At 42.8% G+C, this 20,662-nt stretch overlaps 1 protein-coding gene and 1 long non-coding RNA gene across 3 annotated transcripts in view; both read right to left on the bottom strand.

Annotated features, from left to right (window-relative positions):
- Window positions 1-4,153: 4,153 nt before the first annotated feature.
- Window positions 4,154-6,909, bottom strand: LOC310688836. The gene is made up of 2 exons (XR_014517216.1): window positions 5,839-6,909; window positions 4,154-4,678 (listed from the first exon to the last, which is right to left on the bottom strand). It is a non-coding gene; the product is annotated as an uncharacterized lncRNA (long non-coding RNA).
- A 6,597-nt stretch (window positions 6,910-13,506) lies between these two features.
- KCNN2 (potassium calcium-activated channel subfamily N member 2) overlaps window positions 13,507-20,662 on the bottom strand; it is a 99,494-nt gene continuing 92,338 nt past the window's right edge. For both annotated transcript variants that reach the window (XM_083464483.1, XM_083464482.1), the window contains 2 exons: window positions 15,112-15,181; window positions 13,507-14,111 (listed from right to left, as the gene is read on the bottom strand). In XM_083464483.1, the coding sequence (XP_083320609.1) occupies window positions 13,824-14,111; window positions 15,112-15,181 (358 nt within the window). In that variant the 3' untranslated portion in view covers window positions 13,507-13,823. The remainder of the gene's footprint in view (window positions 14,112-15,111; window positions 15,182-20,662) is intronic.

Genomic DNA, 20,662 nt, shown 5'->3' on the forward strand with positions numbered 1-20,662 from the left:
CTAGTAGGAGAAAATGAAGTGCAGAACTTGTTGTTGGTTGTCTGTGAAAAGATGATGTACATAACTCAGGCAACATATATGAGAAAGAGGGAGCACTAATTTAACTGTCATGAGTCCTGGGATTTCTTAAAGATAAAATAATTATCATGGCATCAATCTTTGTGGACTAGGACTAGGACTAGAATGAAGTCACCTTGTGAAAAAGTGTTGTTCCACACAGCTCAAAATATATTGGCAGTGCCATCCTTTACCATACTTAACTACTAAATTCAATAGGCTTAAGGTAAAGAAAAGGGACCCCTGACCATTAGGTCCAGTCGTGGCCAACTCTGGGGTTGCGGCGCTCATCTCGCTTTATTGGCCGAGGGAGCTGGCATACAGCTTCCGGGTCATGTGGCCACCATGACTAAGCTGCTTCTGGCGAACCAGAGCAGCGCACGGAAACGCCGTTTACCTTCCCGCTGGAGTGGTACCTATTTATCTACTTGCACTTTCACGTGCTTTCGAACTGCTAGGTTGGCAGGAGCCGGGACCGAGCAATGGGAGCTCACCCTGTCATGGGGATTTGAACCGCCATTCTTCTGATCGGCAAGCCCTAGGCTCTGTGGTTTAACCCACAGCGCCACCCGCTTACTTCCAGGTAAATCAGCAGTGGGGAGCCTGTGGCTCTTCATGTGTTGTTGGATTCCAACCAGTGCTATTTTACTAGAAAAAGATGCCAGAACTCACCATAAACACCACCCTCATTCTCTTAGAATGATAATGGCACCCACCTGAGGTGCCAGAACTGAGTTCCTCCAGGTTCCAACTGGAAAAAAGGCCTGATTCCAACTCCCATCAGTCTCAGTCAGCAGGAGTCAGGGATGATGGGAGTTCCAGCATCTGGAGGGCCACAGTTTCCCCACCCTCATGGTAGCTAGCTGCAGTCTGAGTCTGTTTCTAGAAATACAGTGGTGCCCCGCAAGACGAATGCCTCGCAAGACGAAAAACTCGCTAGATGAAAGGGTTTTTCAGTTTTGTGTTGCTTCGCTAGACGAATTTCCCTATGGGCTTGCTTCGCAAGACGAAAACGTCTTGTGCTTTTTAAAAAAAGCCGCTTGAAGAGGCGTAGTTGCGACGGACCGTGCTTTGCAAGACGCAAAACATTGCAAGACGAAAAGACTCGCGGAACGAATTACCGTATTTTTTGCACCATAACACTCACTTTTTTCCTCCTAGAAAGTAAGGGGAAATGTCTGTGCGTGTTATGGAGGAAATGCCTACGGGTGGCATGCCTACGGATTTTCCTCCTCTAAAAACTATGTGCGTGTTATGGTCGGGTGCGTGTTATAGAGCGAAAAATACGGTATTTTCGTCTTGCAAGGCACCACTGTAAAGGGTGCGGTCCTGTGCCTGCTTACATGGAGGTAAGTAAGTCCTACTGAGCTTCTGAGTGAAAGTCACCATTGCTTCTTTCCCACTGATTGCTGCTGCTTTTGACTCTCTCCCTGGTGTTTCCCTGGTATCAAAGTGCAAATACTGTGCACATCATGCAGCTGCGTTTAGTTCTCCATAGCAGTGTGCATGGAGGACAAGACTGGGAAAGCCCAGAGATCTTCTCCTCCGCATGGACTTCATGAACATCTCTCCCAGGCCATGAAATAACTTAAGCACCATGCAAATCAGCTCTTATTCTGAAGCCGCTGGTAACTTTAATGGGATTGCATCAGTGTGACTTGGGGATTAAGGCCTTTGAGCCTTAAGGATGGGTTTGCAACCGATGGCTATGTTCATGCTGTCATGGTATGATTTGTTCCACAACAGAATAGAACCGTCTCAAAGCTTAGTCACTGCTCTTAATGTTGAACCAACCCCACAACTGTTCTGGTAATTGCAGTTGTTTGCAATATGCGAACCACCTTTTAAATTCACACCTATCTGAATTTTGCAATGCAGTTCTCCAACCAATGTTTACAAAAATGCAGATATTAGGGGAAAGTGTGCATAAAAAGGAATATACAGTGCTACCTCGGGTTAAGAACTTCATTCGTTCTGGAGGTCCATTCTTAACCTGAAACTGTTATTAACCTGAGGTACCACTTTAGCTAATGGGGCTTCCCGCTGCGCTGCCGCCACGCGATTTCTGTTCTCATCCTGAAGCAAAGTTCTTAACCCGAGGTACTATTTCTGGGTTAGCGGAGTCTGTAACCTTAAGTGTCTGTAACCTGAAGCGTCTGTAACCTGAGGTACCACTGTATTACTGAAAATAACATACCAAATATTGGGGTAAATTGCATGCGGAAAGGGAGTACCAGGACGAAGTCACACCAAAATGCTGGTGAATTTTCATCAGGATTTAAAAATAAAAAAATGCTGCAGGTACTGTATGTGGAGTGCTGAATTTAAGATAGGAAAAATGAGAAACTGAGAACCAAACCTGACTGATCCTTCTTTCCCTATCACCCAGCAATAATCACCCAAACTTAGCAGCAAAGCTCCAACATTAGCCATGGGAGGAACCAAACAATGCAGCAACGGAAAGAATGCAATTGTTTGGTTGACCTTCTCTTGCATACAAAGCACAAACATACTGCCATGACTAGCTGACAACTGCAGAACCTAGAAACAAGCTCCCCGGGAGAAGGGTTGAGTCCCATTGCGCTACCAGTGTGTTCCCACAGGCAATGCTTGTAACACAACATGTTTATACTGTTGTCTATGTAAGCGGAACAAGCAAAAGCAGGGGAGCCATATGGACAACAGCAAGGTCACAGGAGAGACCGATATTAGGTGTTCATTTGGAAAGAGCAATGTAACGGGAAACTGGAGGGGTAGGCTTGTTTCCTGTCCCTGGAAGATGTTGATAGGGCCTCTGTTCAAATGGAAAAGGACGACGCAGTGGGATTAGACTTCTGGTCTCCTGCTTCAGCAACCAACAACAAAGCTACAGAGTCCCAGAAGAGACACACACAACCGGGCCTTCATAGTCTCCCAAGGGGTCTGACTGATAAATGATTCATTGCTTCCAAATCCCCATGAATAAGAAATGGGAATCTCAGCAGTGTAAGGGTCCTTCTTGGAATCAAGAGTTCGGTGGGAGGGCATGAGTTTAGCATGTAAGGCTCAACCACTGACTACTGGATCCCAGGAAAAGGGCTGAGAAAATACACACGCATGACCTGAAAAAGCGCAGCGCAGTAGTCAATAAAGTGTCCTGCTGAGGTCGTGGTCTAATCTTTTTTTTTAATATAATTTTTATTAGCTTTTTTAACATATCATTTTCAACAGTAATTAAACATACTTTTACATCTTATTCAAATTTTTGACTTCCATCAATCCTGTCTGAAAACTTTCCAGTCTAAATCTCTGAGTATTCATTTCTTATCTTCCCTATTACATTTCAAACTCATAACCAATATCTGTATCTTTTTCTACTTTGTAACACTTCGTATATTTCTCCTTACAAAACTTCTTGTAGTCCTACTAGCTTAATTTGTTGATTACAGTTGCTCTTCAAATAATTCATACACTTCTTCCAATCTTCTGTAAATCTCTGGTCCCGCAGGTTTCGAATCCTTCCTGTCATTTTGTCCAACTGCATAGTCCATTAATTTCGTCTGCCATTCTTCTTGTTTCCATTTCTGGGCTAACAATACTCTTGCCGGAGGTCATGGTCTAATCTAATCCAGGATTCCCCAACCTGCTGTCTTACAGTTGGACTTTGATTCCCATCACCCCTGAACATTGGCCATGCTGGAGGACATCAAGCTGGGAACGGCTTGTTTAACCCCATCGCAGTACCCCAGGATACCTTTGATATTGACCAACCTCCTTCACCCCTCCAAGTTATGCTCCCCCCATTTTCATCAGGTTGATTTCCTGGGCCTGCTGGTTACTCAACAGACCTTGTTATTTACTGCTCCCCACCCTGCACACTTCATGCAGATTTCGGCTTTATCGCATGCAGTATGGGGCATTCAGGAGAACATTGGGCTTTGGGGGGCCTTCCACCCCACCTTTGATTGGTGCTCCACAGATGCACTCCCTCAGATCTTGTATGGTGTGACAATGAAGAACCTCCTGATCCATGCAAAGCTGCCACTGTGAGTCCTCTCAGGTGAGCAGTCAGGGGGAAGGATTTCAATCTGCTAACCACTAGAATAAGAGACACAGCTGAAACACTGGGGTTGTTTTTTTATTATTATTGAACGATCAGTTGTGGAGCAAGTCCTGGATGTCAATCTTTTTTCTTCTTGCAGAGTCACTGTGCCTTTTGAAACTGTGTAACAGGATAGGAGGGTGCCATCTTTCCCTGTGATGAATGTAACTGTTTGCCATGCATTTCTCGATGGGCACATGACCCCTGGGAAGAAAACCCCCGCATCTGAACATCTGACTTCTTGCTAGCCACCGCTTCTGCTGCATCACTTGTGGTCTTCCTGGCACTGGTGAGGGAACATCATCTCCTGTGGAGAGATGAGAAAGGCCTGGTAAGTTTAGATAGAATGGGGTAGGAGCTGAAACCAGGGGTTTGTTGAAAATGCATAACTGAGAAAGGATGTCCTCACACGGGTGCTTTTCTATTGCCTCAGTCAAACTCACTACTCTTTCATTGCCCGGGCACTCACCTAGTTGTTGGAATAGCTGGAGTACAGCATTTTGTGTTCAGAAGAAGAGGACTCTTTATTTGCATCAGCCACTAGCCATAGAAATAAAATGAAATAACATGTACAGAAGAAAGAGGTAAAAACTTAACTATGCAAAATACATTTTGGAGGTTCACATCAGTAATCAAACAACAGATCTTATTCTAATTGCCCCTGCTAAAAAAATTGCAGGAGAAGAATCTTTATTTGCATCAGCCACTAGCCATAGCAATAAAATAAAATAAATGTACTGAAGATAGAGGTAAAAACTTAACCAAGAGAAAATACATTTTGGGGCTTTACATCAATAAGCAAATAATACATCTTATTCTAATTGCCCCCACTAAAAACCTTGAAGTTTTTGCTGTCACCTGATCATCTTGATCTGCTGGAAGAAAGGACACAGTAGCAATGGTTGAGCGACCTGGCATGGACACTAATAGAGGGGTGATAACTTCACTCCTCAAATCTTCATAAAGAGTGCAAGCCAGAAGCACATGAGCTACTGACTATATACTGCCATCTCCACAGGGACATAACCATTTTCCCCAGTGGAATTTTTAGCATTTTGTCTTCATTCACAGGGGTGCTTCTTGCTGCCTTTCCCACTCCATGGCAGAAGCTCAGGGAGTTGTGGGGGCAGCACCTTTTTCAGGAAGCACTGCTGCTGATTGTTGCGTAAGGGACAGTTGTTTAGTCCGTATAATTTCAAGACATTTAAGTGGAAGGAGAAACACTCTAGGGCAGGCATAGGCAAACTCGGCCCTCCAGGTGTTTGGGGACTACAGCTCCCATCATCCTTAGCTAACAGGACCAGTGGCCAGGGATGATGGGAGTTGTAGTCCCAAAACATCTGAGGGGGGTGAGTTTGCCTGTGCCTGCTCTAGGGCAGTTTCAGCCAACATGGCGGGGCAGGGTTGCAGAGCTGCCTTCCTGGCACTAGTGTCATGGCAGATCACCTGGATGGGCTAGAGTGGATAAGGGCAGCTGCGAGATTGGGGGTTGTGTGGGTGCACAGGTGGAGCCAATCTGATGCTCATGCTGGTGTGCCTACACAACCCCAACCTCACTGCCACTGTGCATGCTGTCCCAGCCCCAGCCAGGTAAGCTGCATTGGTGCTGGTGTTGGCCAACACTGTATCCCTTGTTTGGGGGAAGAAGAGAGGATGTTTAGAAGTCATGCTTGGAAGCATGATGAGCCCTTCTTGCTTACCTATATGGCTGTGTTGTTCTTGCAGCGCCTTTGTGGAGCTGATGTTCCAAGGGGATGTTTAATCATGGATTTCTGAGGAAGAGTTCTCAAAAGGAAGTCTTCGGGTTAGGTCAGGTTTCAGCAGTGTCCCCTTCCTCTCTGACCTTTCCCACTGTGGATCGCCTCGTTTATTTCCACGTGCTGGGAGGGTGTTCCACTTTCTCTGACTGCAGGCCAAGACTCCTATGCAGGACCCCTGGGTGAGGCAAGTGTAACAGAGTCAAAAATGAGAAAACTCTGCCCATACCAACTGGCGACTTTCCCCAGCCATTCCTTACCTTTGACGGTCCAGATCTAATGTTACTTTGGACACCGATACACTTCTTTGATTCTCATACTTTCAGGATTCTGTGCAGCTTGTCAATTCGTAACGGGTGATCTTTGCCTATAAACCTGTGCCTTTTCATTTACTTAAGACATCAAGGATCAAAGGAGAAAAGGGCAGTAAAACATTGCTTTCCCACCAATCTGCTTGTCATTTAGATATAGATTATTGTATAAATGTCATGGAAACAAGCTGTTCCCTGCTTTTTTTTTTTAAAGGAAACTTGCTTTGCAGTTTTCTTCCTCTTGATGAAAGGCTAAACAAAGCAAATGTGTTTACCAGGTAAAAGCTCTTTGTGATTCTCTCCCTCCCCTCCACTACTCAGTGAGTATGCATGATTCATTTCCACAACAGGATCCTTGAGCCTCCCAAATTAAATATTAGCATAGATTAAGGGCCAATATAGATGTGGCATTAAACATGCCCTTGCATTTAATGTGCTCATTTCAAAAAATGCAAATAGCAGTCACTGGATTTGATAATTATTAGGAACGCAGCAGGTGGAGAGGGAGAGTTTAATTCTTCCTTCTTCTTTTTCTGCGCTGCAAATGAAAATTGCTCCTCCAAAGCTAATAGCCATTGACAAGACACATGCCCCTTCCAGGAATTTGTATAACGCCCCTTAAAATTGTCTAATCCAGAGGCCATCAGTATGACATCTTGTGGCAGCTGTTGAAAAGAGCACTTTAATGCAGGACAGGTATCTGAAGTGCCAGAAGAGGATCAGAGATCACAGGGAAGTGATGCTGCCAGTGAGGGAGTGACTGCCAGTGCCCACTAGCAATGCAAATAGCAGCTTCACAGGTTTTCAGGATGTGAGAATACACAGGGAGGCTATAGGTTCCTGGACAATGCTTTGAAGGATGGAAGAGAGGCCACTCGCAATGACTGCTCCCCACATTAAATGGGGGGCACCCTTTGCGTGGTCACACGCAGCCCCCTGGACCCTATGCGGCACCATTAACACAGGCTTGGCTTTGCCTTCCCCAGGTGGGATACCTGGAGGTGTCTGCCTACCTTAGGCAATCGGCCAATCCCACCTGGGGAGGTGTTGCCAAGGTGATCAGGCCAGGTAGGGGGAGGGACCACCCTGCCCACACAATAGGGGGAGGATCTTACCTGGGAATTATAAGTTGGCTCCAGAGCTTCTCCCACCCTACCCACCCTCAGTTAAGACTTCTTTTGCAGGTTAACCTTTTCTCCACAGGTACACGGGCGCTGCTACGTCAAGGTCGCTGTTGAAGGGCTGGAAAGGAATTCTCCTGCATTGGCAGGTTTGTCTTTCCCGTAGCAAAACGTCACAACTTTGGTGGTATCAGGCCTTGGGCGGAATCCTTTAGTCTATGTTCCCTAAATTGGGGGGGGGGCATGTAGCGGTGACTCATGCCCCCCTTCTCTTTGCGGCAGCGATACCAGGGTTCCCTGTTAAAGGGGTTGTTTTGAGGGGAGGCTTTGGCCGTACACCAAGAGGTTGTCATTGCTCTCCCCTGCGACGGTGGAATAACGGGGGCGGGCTCCCTCTGCTTGAACATATGTTCTCCAGAGCCAGCCCATCCCCCCCACACACTCTGGATAACCCTGATGTTTCCCAGATCCCTGGTGGGGGACTGGGAGGGATAAACGCCCAATGCCTGAGCCAAGGTCTACCCACATCTGAAATATAATAAAGTTGTGGCCAATTTTAATCCCATAGCACGTTGTCTTGAGTTGTTATTCTACACGGGGGCTGCCCAGGGTTGGCGGGGACTCTGTCTGTCCACGCACAAACCCCTTGCACCCTTGTTAACGATCCTTTAATATATATATATATATTTAAAGAAACAGAAGCAGTGGTAAAAAATAAGGTAGGCACAACAATGACCGCTCCCCGCTTAAAATGGGGGGCGCCCTTTGCGTGGACGCGTGCAGCCCCTAGATCTGGAGCGGCCCCAACAGCATAGGCTTGGCTTTACCTTCCCTCAGGTGGGATACCTGGAGGTCTCTGCCTACCTCAGTCAGTTGTCCAATCCCACCTGGGGGAAGCGTTGCCAAGGAGACCAGGCCAGGTAGGGGAGGGATTACCTGCCCACACAATAGAGGGAGGATCTTACCTAGGAATCCTCACTTGGCTCCAGAGCCAGCCCATCCCCCCCCCCCACACACACTGGATAACCCTGATGCTCCCTAGGTCCCTGGCTGGGGACTGGGGAGGGAGAACGCCCAATGCCTGAGCCAAGGTCTACCCACATTGGAAATTTAATAAAGTTGTGGCCAATTTAATCCCATAGCACGTTGTCTTGAGTCGTTATTCCACATGACGGGGGGACCATGCAGGATCTGGGGACTCCGCCTGTCCACGCAAAAAACCCTGCACTCCACCCCTGAGAATTTCATTTAAAAAAAATTCTCCCCTTTTATAATTTTCAAGTGCAGTTTGTTTTCTCATTGATTGATGGAGAACGGCAAAAGGAAAAAAACACAGTAGAGAAATTGTCAGCTAGGTGTAGGGAAGACAGGCACAAATGACAGTGGTTAGGAAAATAGTCAAATGAATTTGGGGAGAAAGAGGAAAATGCTACATATGCTGCAGATTGATCTAGCAGAGCATGACATATGGCTGCTTAAATGATTCTTGAATGCTTTATAAAACTCTGTCCTTTAACTGCGCCAATGAAGAATGACTGAAAAGCATGCTGCTGACAGGCCCTTAAATGTTAAGGTGCCAAGAGAACATGGCAGCCCATTCTGGATGTTTCAATATTCCCTGGCTTCACCTTAGACATCCTGTGCAGAAGTACTAAGTGTGGCTATCAGGTGCCGGTCATTCATGAACGCTCGCCATTCAAAGAGGTTGTTTTAAGTCCAACCAATGCAAATGTGCTGGCATTTAAAATCTGAAAGCTGGGGTGGGGGAGGAATAGTGACAATTCTCTAACACAACAATGGATTCTGTACCACGAAAAGCTGAATTCTGAGACTTTAAGGAATTATGCTAACTAAGCACATTTATTTAATTGTACCTCCTCTGTAGCTTGCAGCATTTCATCAAGCTTTGCCAGGACATTTGAAGCCTATTTGTTTACCATTAAGGGATAGAATTTTGCTTTTTTGGAAATGAGAATTCTGCTTTTCCCAGGATACTAATTCTGAGCTAGATAGTAATCCACATGCTTACATAGTGTAATCACAGAATTACAGGGTTTCATAGTGCCTTGATTAACACAGCATCCGCATTTGGTGACATGAATTCATTTACTTTCATATAGACGGTAGATGGGTTACTTTTTCCACAGTGGACAATCATCACTTCCTGTCATGACTACTAGCCATTGACAGACACACACCCCTTCCAGGAATTTGCAGAACTCCCCTTTAAACTACCTAAGTTAGTGGCCATTACGACAGCACCCACTCAAATGAGCAGCTTAATGCAGGTCAGGTATATGAAGTGCAGAAACACCTGAGATTTCTTATGTCAAAGAAGCACCAGCGATCACAGGAAATTGATGCAGCCAAGAGCTTATTTCTGGAGAAAGAGGAAAGTTTTTCAAGTAGTGAGTGGAAAGAGAAAAGTCACCCAATTAATTGTTGGGACAAAAGGTTACCTGTCATCGTCCAGTTTAAGCCATGCTATACAAGCAGAGGAAGTAAAAAGTGTAATATACTTACATGTTTCCAGATCCTGTTGGAGTAAAAGGAAGAAAGGTTAGTCCAGAAATCAAGACATGTGCATATTTCCATCAGCAAACATAATTCAGTTTAGATTCTCATTACAAGGAAGACTAAGGACTGACTTTGGGTTTGGTCACATTTCTGCTATTCCTGCCACTCCCCCCTGCTGTTTACCACTGAATCACAACAAATGTCAACTGGTTTTTTGCTGCGGATTGTCATTTGTTCCAACGCAGTGGTAAACGGTGGGTTTTCCTGGGGAAAGTGGTGGAACAAATGAAAAACCACTCGGACCCATGCTTTCAAGGCACAGGGCAAGCAGTATGGGCAAGCCCTTATTACAGCACATTATAAAAATATTAACAGATATCTATCTATTTGGTGCTTTAATTATGATGGATGATAAAAGGGAAAGATCCAATCTGGAAGCTTTAGGTTAGATAGCCTCACAGTAATTTGGAGCACTGGATCAAATCTAGAATGCGCCCTGCAACCAGCTTCTGTTTGAGCACCACCCGACATTTGCATGGAGGTTGTCACCTGGATCCTGTTATGACCCATAGATGTTCAGGAGTAAACATTTGTGTTTAACTCTGGCTGGGCATGCATTAGTGTGCACTCAGCCCATGGCACTCCTTCCTTACCCACCTGCTGGAGATTCACTTGCTGAATCCTGTTTAACAATTGAAAACCTGCCCATCAACTGCTTGGGAAAGGGAGAATCAGGCTGAATCTGGTCATAGAAACATAGAATCATAGAACTGTAGAGTTGGAAGGGATCTCAAGGGTCATCTAATCCAACCCCCTGCAATGCAGGAATCTCAGCTAAAGCATCCATGACAGATGACCATTCAACTTCTGCATCAAAAGTGAAGGAGAGTCCACAACCTTCCGAGAGAGTCTGTTCCACTGTCAAACAGCTCTTACTGTCAGAAAGTTCTTCCTGACGTGTAGTTGGAATCTTCTTTCTTGTAACTTCAATCCATTGGTTTGAGTCCTACCCTCCTGTTGCTTCTTCCAACTTTTGTGAAATGAAATGGTCAGCGAGGCAACTGAGGAATTGGTTGGACTTTACATTCGTGGCAGAGTTTGAGTTCCAACAGATATCAGAATAGTTGAAGTCTCCCATGGCTACTACATCTCTCCTCATTGAATGCTTGGTAATCTGCTCTAGGAAGTCATCAACCAAGCCTTTAGTTTGGCTTGGAGGTCTACAGCAGGCACTCCCAGTATGGTTACTGCTGTTTTGCTCTCCTACAATTTTTACCAATGTACTCTGAATCTACCTTCCGTTCTCCAAGTTTTGGATCTCTTCACAAGTGTACATATCCTTTACATATGATGCTACTCTTCCTCCCTTACCGTTTGATCTATTTGTTTTGAGCAGGTTATACCCCTCAATTTCTACATTCCAATTGAGTCCCATTCCATTGGGTTTCAGCAATTTGGTCTGATTTGTTTCTGACCCCAAACACACAATGCATGCACATGTAAATGGCAACCCAACTAAATGCAGTGCAATAGTGCTAGAAATACTCACTTTACTCGTTGATCTAGATTTATACTTCACTTTGTGATCCACTCTGTGCTTAGGCGGCATGAACTTACAGATGAAAATGAGACTTGGAATATTTTATCAAGCAGACCTCAAAAGATGATTGCATGATGCTTTGACTAGGGCTGGAGTGAGTGTTCCAAGCAGTGACGTTGACTACTTTTGCCCAGGTTAGTTACCATAATCGATGTGGGCACCTCTCACCTGAAGCATGGCCCTGATTTCAATTCTGTCCACTAATATCCTGCCCACATCTGCATGCTATCACCTCTCCCTCCTCTAATGTAAATAAGGCCTAACCTTGGGGAAGAGGAAATGGGTAGCATCCTTTGCGAGACATGCAGTAAGATAACCTGTGCTTGTTATCTGTGTAGTTTCCAGCAGCAATGAAATTTTTGCCACCTTAACATAGGGTTTCTCTACACAGTGAAAAGGCCTTAGCTATATAGAAGAGACCTCCAAAAAGAGGTAAAGAAAATTCAGTTTAATAAAATACCCAAAAATGACTGAAAAGGGCATTCAGTTTCTCATCTGGAAATGCACGTACCACAGCCAGAAAGTACTTTTATAAATGATTTTTTTTTAATTAATTGTGTTTTCCCCCCTTGCTGCATTTTATGTTCTGCGTTTGATAAGCTATTTGTATGTGTGTGCTTGGCCAAATACTCAGGTGAGGAAAACAGCCAAATGCAATAAATTGTTTTACTGCATTTGGGTCTTTCTAGAGCTGCACAGTTGGACACATGGTAATTTGCTCCAGGTCAATCCAGTAATTCATTATTTGCATTCCTTTTTATCAAGAAAAATGTCCTAAGAGAGACATGCTATTGTCTATGCACGTTCAGGTACATCCATTTTTTAGGACTCGCTTGTAATGCTGCAGGCTAGTCCCAAATATGGTCATAACTGGGGCCAGACAAAACTAGAAACACTTGCTTGGGAGGCAGGGGTTTGTCTTTCATTACATCATTACATGACTAAAGACAGCAGGCATTTCTAAGAAATAGAGGTGTTCAAATTCATCACCCTGTTTGCCTGAATGGAACACTGTGAACAGATTTGGATTAACTTTTGCTAAATGGGAGGATTTACAGAGGATCCCATTGACACACAAGAGACACACAATATTTTGAGATGCCAATACATTTTGGTCAATGGAGACTTTCTCTTACATGAATATATATATATATATATATATATATATATATATATATATATATGCAGGTTTTGGTGTCTTCGGGTGTCTTCCCGTGTAAGAGTTGGGGTGTCTAGGCGGGAAGACACCCGAAGACACCAAAACCTGCATTCCTGTACCCGTGAAAATCTACGAAAGCATATATATATATATATATATATATATTTGTTTTCGTAGATTTTCACGGGTACAGGAATGCAGGTTTTGGTGTCCTCGGGTGTCTTCCCGTGTAAAAGTTGGGGTGTCTAGGCGACGTTTCGACGAGGTCTCACTCGTCATCTTCAGGCTGGTGCTTTCGGCTTCTTGTTACTATATATACGCTAACCCCACCCGCTTTCATTTAAACACATTTGAAGACTTCTTAAATGGTTTAGAGTAGTATATCAACAGCCCTTTCCCCAGTTTTTAGTAAACAGCTATTTGTCATATATAATCTAGAAGAGCATATAGCATGCAATCCTATGGGATTTTGGAATGGGATGGGTGGGCATTGGACAGCTGTTCTCACCGACGTGCTTCAAAGCCATTACTTTAACAAGTGACTTGGCCAGTTCTTGAGCTGGCATCATGAAAAATGGACATGCAGATTTGGTATAAGTGTTCTAGGGTGTGTGCAAACAGTCTGGAATCCTGCACCAATCACGGACATGTGATTAACCGGCATGTAAACTAGCACAGGATTACAGTCAAGGAAAATTAAACTTCAGTACACTCTGTTAAATTAACATTTCATATACTCTCCCCCCCCCCTTTTGCTGCATAGATAGCATGTGAAATTAGATCTTATTGGAACGACAATACAAAATGAGCTCAGTTTCCAATAACTGAAGCATTTTCAGCATTGGGATAAAAAAAAGTATTAAGAGTTAGGAATGTTAACATCAAAGTGATCAAGCAACTATGTGCAGAAATTAACCCTTTTATTATATTGTATATTGTAGTAGTAAAGTTTGTTGGAAGTGCATGAATAAAAAGTTAGTGAAATTACAGGAGGAACAATCTATATAGCAATAATAGGTGCATTCACTGTGCATCTGAAAGGAAAAAAGAGAGAGAGAGTTTTCACTCATTTTGGCCTAAAACTTTGTGTTCAGGTTTCCAGAATTCTGACATCAGAACCCAGATAACACTGATTAGAACCATAAGGCTTTACAATAAAAGCTAAAATATTGACCATATGATGGCAAAAAGTCTTTATTTTGTGGTTATATTATTCTCTTCTAGCTACTCTCTGATGAGGTGGGTGGTGCTGTGGAGGATGACCTCCTTCTCCGAGACAAGGACCTCGATCGTTCTGCACTGTAGGTCACATGCTTATCATAGTTTTGTATCTGAGCTTCAAGGAAATCCCTTTGTTGTTGGCTGATTGTTTGGCTAATCAGTCCGGGGAGAGCTTGAATGCTACCAATTAATGTTTCCAATTTTGTTTCCAAAGTAACAATCCTCTTCTCAAAGTCTTCGCTTCTTTCGTTTAAGTCAGAAATCATATCATACATGATGTTTTGAGTCTGAAAGAGAAAGGGAAAGGGAGACGCGTTTGAGCAAGCAAGGTTGTTCCGCAGCAATTCAAACACTCATTGCTTAGAAACAGAAAAATAGCAACAGAAACTGTGACTTCATAAACCAGCAGCTTCACAAACAACTAGCACGAACCAGCTTCAGAAAGTGTTTTTATTCCAAGCTTTATTGCACAGGTGCAATTCAGCTGGAGCTTGTGATCCCTTAGTGGCGCACTTTTGAGATTTCAAGCAAACAATGAGGTGGGTTGGAAAACCCTTCAGAAATCCGGAGATGCAGAAATGTGACTCAGTTCAACAAATACTCTTTGTAGCAGAAGCTGAAAAGCTTCTCTATCCACAAATGGGTTCTGTTAGACCAGTTATATGCTTTCAATTTCCCTCAACATTTACAGTAAAGAGAGTTTCATCTTTCTAAGGAGCACTGCGCACATTATGTAGTGGCAAATGTGCTTCGCGCAATGTGTGTCAATCCAGTGTCAAGCTGAGGCATATCCCAGGTCCCTGAGATGCTTAAATCAGGAGATATGTGGCTGAAAATGTGCATAGCCTCTCCACTGCATAGGCAGAGCATTTTAGTTGCAAACCATACAACTTTAATGTGTAAAGTGGCCCTGAGACTCCACTCCATTTTGGCAATTTGGATGGGAACAAGGAAGGCAGCATTCAAAAGCCACTTATAAAATCTAGTCCCATTTATTTGTACACTCTCTTCTGTTCCTTGTCACCTGCTCAAAGAGCATCTCCTGTCCCAAGGCCATGTGAGTAGTTTCCCACAGCTAGACTGAGCTTTTGCTTTCCTCAAAGAAGCTAAACCATTTGTGAATGTTGACTTGTCCCCTATGATAACAGAAGGAAGTTCACTGGAATAGGCTTATAGAGCTTGAGTTGGCTTTTTACCTTAAACCTTAGCAAAACGATGAATGTCAGTATACAAAAGCAAAATGCCAGTACAGTATACAAAAGCAGAAGCCGGTGTTGTTACACTGACCTTTGCCAAGTCCACCAAAGTGTTTGCCTGATCGTTCAATTTCCTCTGTTCCATTTTAACACTTCTTAATCTAAAAGATTGAAAATCCAAGTCAGATAACAATTTTTTTTGCCAGCTCCTCAAACTTGAATACAGCATGCATCTAAACAGATAACTGCATGGACAATGTCTTGAATACTTTGTGTACAGTCATAACTGGTTATGTGTCTGGTACAATGAAAAAAAAAGCATGCTTCCTTAACACCGCAAAAAAGAAAGAAGAGAGCAAGAAAATGTGATGTCCCCGAGACTACTAATTGCCATGGTTAACGCTGAATTCAAAGTGGGAGGTAAGGATTTATTCATAGTGTATGAAAGAAAGCCAAAACATTCCTTAAAGCTCCAGTATCCTGGCAAGTAGGCATAGGAAGTAATGAACGACAATTCAATCTCCTTATTATTGCCTGAGCAATCATTCGGCTTCTTCCATATGCCTACATGATTAGATACAGGTATAAGCCCTCTTCAGTCTGAAATGGATTAGGTTAGGAGGTGTTTGAACCTGATGAAAATACAGTGATAAGTGAGTTCCTTGTTAATTTTTAAAAGCTTTTATCTGACCAGCAGCTAAATAAAGAGCATCATTGTTAATATATTAGTTTCACAGTCCTCCGTGTTGCTGACCTGGAATACTTTTAATTGTTTTCAATGTGCACAACAGTTTTCCTTGTTAATTTATTACTTTCACAGTCCTCAATGTCTCTGACTTGGAATACTTTTGTACATATGTGCATAGCAATTTTCCTAGTAGGTTTGGTTGGCCAGTTTATCTGTCCGTGATTAAACCAGAACACTATGAAGTATTGTATCTGTATAAAAGAGCCTCATGGTGCCCAAGTAATTCCATTCATGTTAATCAGCTGAGCAGGGTAAGAAAGAGAAAAACAAGATGTATTATTCTGAACTGTAGTATGAAAATGTGTGTTGGTTTAAGGGTATATGGCCAGTGACTGTTAAGGGTATATGGCCAAAAGACTGTTAATCTTTTCCCCCTCTCCAAATATATGAGAACAGAAAAGTTTTAAATCTGTAGTACTATCCATGTAAAGTCTTGATGCAAATTGTGAATCGGCTATATTGGTGTAAGTGGCTTCCTTCCTCTTCTTCTTTTCTTAAGGGTTATGTGCTTCAAGGAATAAAACAGTCCAATGCAAACTTCTCTATTTATACCAAAGCACACACCCACACCAAGAGCTCCATAATAGCTTTCCCATTCATTTCAAGGGAAGAGGCAGCTCTCCATGGTTTTTCTTTTGTACAGTTAAATCTGTTTTGCTGAACTAAATGTAGAGGCCTTACAGGCTGGGGTTGCTCTCTGTGTATTTTGGACATGGATACTGCCCCCCAGGGATGTAGGCTTGTCTCCTTTATAAAGGCAGTCTATCATCATCAAGTTACAAAGGCAATGAAGGACTTTGTGTGTCTAAGCCAGCAGGGTGTTGTGTGGTCAACTAAGTGTGTGAGAACGTTATTCAGTTCACAACATGCCCATGATCTCATTCAAGAAATGAAGCTACCCTGAATTTAGGCATTAATCTCATGTGGTTCCTCTTTCCAGGTCATTGTCCTAAACCTCATTAATAATTGGAATCCGTTTATTTATTTAATTTTTTGTGTTTGTCCTGTATCAGCGCCATTGTACCCATTGTCTTATTCACCACTGATAACTCGTGAATTTATTCTCACAGTTTATTTTAAAAGATAAAATAAACTGTGAGACGCGGGTGGCACTGTGGGTTAAACCACAGAGCCTAGGACTTGCCAATCAGAAGGTCGGTGGTTCGAATCCCCGCGACAGGGTGAGCTCCCGTTGCTGCCAACCTAGCAATTCGAAAGCATGTCAAAGTGCAAGTAGATGAATAGGTACCGTTCCGGCGGGAAGGTAAACGGCATTTCTGTACTCTGCTCTGGTTCACCAGAAGCGGCTTAGTCATGCTGGCCACATGACCCAGAAACTACGCCGGCTCCCTCGGCCAATAAAGCGAGATGAGTGCCGCAACCCCAGAGTCGGCCATGACTGGACCTAATGGTCATTTGCCTTTACCTTTATTTTAAAAGAAACTAAAGGTGGTTTCTTCACAATCCCAGAATCCAGTTGTTTCAGGATTCCCTCTTAAAGCCCACCCCTTCAGCACTGTGCATTCAATTTGATGGGGTGAATGAGAATGAATGGGCTTACAGCTGCAGTCACACAAGTTCAGCATTGTTGTGGGAGATATGAGGTGCACTCAAGCTCACCTTTTCAAGAGGAGGAATAATGTATGTCCAGAAACACATAAAATTATTAAGTGATACTGTGACCCAGTTCTCTTAGCCAAACCATGACTAAGTGTAAATGAGCTGTCCTGTTGCTGTTCCACTACCCAGAGCTAAGCCATGGTTTGGCTTAGCATTATGCCTGATTCTGGGCTCATGGTTTTGCTCAATCACACAAACTATGATTTGTAGCCAAGGTTTAGATTTGGCTTATCATTTGTCAGTGCCGGATTTAGGACAGTGTGGGCGGTTCCCCTGCACAAGTTGCCAAGCCATGGGGATTAATAATAATAATAGTAATAATAATAATTCCTATATTTATACAGGTACCTATTGAGAAGATTGATTTAAAAAAGGAACTGTACCAAAAGGAATTATTGTGAAAATAAGAAATATTTTTTGGGGGGTGCCAAATCTTGTCCTTGCTCAGGGGACCATATTACCAAAGTTTGCCCTTGCATTTCTAGTTTGTCTTGGAAGCAAACCTTGGGCCTAGCTTTAGATGTACTGCTAAGCCAATCAATGGCATAATGCTTGCTAGCATGGCAGCAGCAAGAGTGGGGAGGGGTGAAGTGCCAGTGATTTTTCCTCTAAGGACACACATGTTCACTCATTCATGCTTAGCCATGGCTTGGCTTACTGTTATGTGTAAAGAGGGTCTATAAGGGACAACGCTGAAAGAAATCAAACAAGAGTGCTGGTCTGTATAAGCTTTTGAAAGTATATTTTAGGTCATCAGTTATCTTTGGAAGAGGGAAAGCCAATTAGCAACATTTTAGGTTGAGCTTTCTATCCTCCTTTCCCTCCCTATATGAACATTTCGAGAAATATGGTAAATAAATGGTATAATTTTTATGCTGATTATTTACCTCTCTTGCAAATGTATGTTGATAAAGAGAGATTTGCATCTTCAAGATGTGTATATCAGCCTTGGTTGTGACTTAGGTGGAGCAAACCTTTTTATAAAGTGATCATTTCTTAGCTGCGACAGTCAGATTAAAAATGATACTAGCCAGATCTTTCTCTGAAAATTAAGAAATATTGATACTCTGATTCCTTCCTTCCGAACTTCACTTATCACAGAAGAAATTCATGACTTTGGATTGCAGTTCCACAGTAGCAACCAGACTATTGAAATTCACAAATAAAGTATCCATTTGTTGCATGCAGACAGTGGTAAATTCTGCAAATTTGAAAGGAACAGCTCACACAACTTACTTCCGAGCTCTATTTTCATTGTTGAAATAAAAAGACAAAACAAAAGAAAAGAAACTGTAAAATTGACTAAAACAAATTAACACAAGGGATGGTCTTCAGGTGAGCGCAATGTGCTCTGTTATGGAGCTTGTAGTTCATACATTTTCTCCATAGAACTCTCTGGGCCAGCAATTAACAACTTAAATGCAGGACAGCTTTATACTCTCAGTTTCTATACCACATTTCACCATGTTCTGAAAGTAAGCAGCGACGTTTCATACGTTGTGGTGCAAGCAGACATTAGCTGCGTTCACACATCACATTAAACCATGCTTAATTTTTAACTATGGCTTAATGCGAACAAGCAGCATGCTGGTGGAAGTCCCTGCTTAACTCCTCCCCTGCTCTTGGGTGTGCTATATTTGGGGGAATAAAAAGTCGAGTCTTGGCTAGTCATATTATCCAAACCTAGGCTTGTGGTTTGTTTCTCCCAAACAAACCATGAGCAGTAAGCCAATAACAAACTTTGGCTACCACTTGCGGTGTGTTTAGAGCCACAAACCTTGACTCGACACATATTCTGAATTCAGACACGTGTGTTGAGCCAAGGTTTGTGGCTTGTTTCTCCTGGCAGAGCGTGGCCAAGAGAAGGGGAGAAATGACAGATGGACCTTTGAGCACTGTGCACTAGAATGCTGCTTGTTTATGTTAAACATTTAACGTCACATGTTATTCTGGCCGGAGGGATATCAGTGGCACCTAAATACCTCAGCCCCCTTCCCACATGCCATCCATACATGGGAAGAATTGATAGCTGAAATATTACCAGGATTCTCAAAAGTTAAGAGACTTAGTATTGGTACATTTTATTTCCATCTTTCCTCCCAACATCAAGTGTTGAGTAGGCTAGAATTAACCTTTAAAGGGGGTCATTAAGGGGAGTTAAAGGAAAACATATGAATATGTGAATGAAGACTATCACCATGAATCAAAAAGGAGAACTACACAGTTCAGCTAGAAATAGAAAATCAAACTTATCATTCTGAATGTTAGCATCCAACAGGATATGACTGGTTCCATTCCCCTATTTTGCTAGAATACAATTTAACCCCCTTTGTTTGACTTGGGAGGTCAAATGACGCAGGACAAATGAAAATTCAGAAGTAAAACAGAAACCTGACTCTGCATAACAAGGAAAGGTAGCCACTATGGGAATTACTTCATATAGTTTCTTACTCAATAGTAGGTGATAAACAAATATTTGCAGTTCTTTTTGAAACTAAAGGGATAAAATTGCATCACTTCCTTTGAGAACAAAGCTCTAGCACATCAATTGGCAAATCCACACATATTTTTGAAAGTCTGAATACTTCTAGCAAGGGACACATAGAAAGTAAGGTCAGAAGACAAAGCTAAATCACATATTAAATTAAAATGAAGACAAGCACCTGGTAGATAATAGCTACCCTGCCCCATGCTTATTAGAAGCCATATTAATGTGAAAAAGGACTATTCCATGAAGACTGATGTGATGCCAGATCACAGTAGGGCAGGGTGGGAAACCTGTGGCGTTCTAGGAGCTTTTGGAATCTAATTCTCATCAGCCACAGCAAGCATGGCCAATGGTCAAAGGGTATGGGAATTGTAGTACATAAGCTCCCTATCCCTGTTGCAGAGGTTGCAGTCCAATCCTGAACATGTACACTCAGAAGTAAGAATCCCACTAAATCACAATATTGTAATACCTGGTTTCAGCTCATTTTGTAATTCACTATCTCAGGAACCCACCCACACGCCCCCCCCCCCTTTTTGGTAGAATCAGCTTTTCTATAGACAGCAGCATTTAACCTCACATCTTTGCTAAACTGAACTAATACTCATTGTGTACATTTTATTTTATAACTTAAGCATAGTATGTAACCATTAATGAGTTAGCCCTTAATGAGTTAGCCCTTTTCAGATCCCTCCTCTGAAGCAGAAAATGAAATAACATTACTGCCATTTAATGCGTTCAAATCAACAGCGAAAGAAGAGAAGCACGGTTAATTTATGAAACTTA

This window comes from Podarcis liolepis, assembly GCF_965112155.1.
Source record: "Podarcis liolepis genome assembly, chromosome: 11".
Taxonomy (NCBI): Eukaryota; Metazoa; Chordata; class Lepidosauria; order Squamata; family Lacertidae; genus Podarcis; species Podarcis liolepis.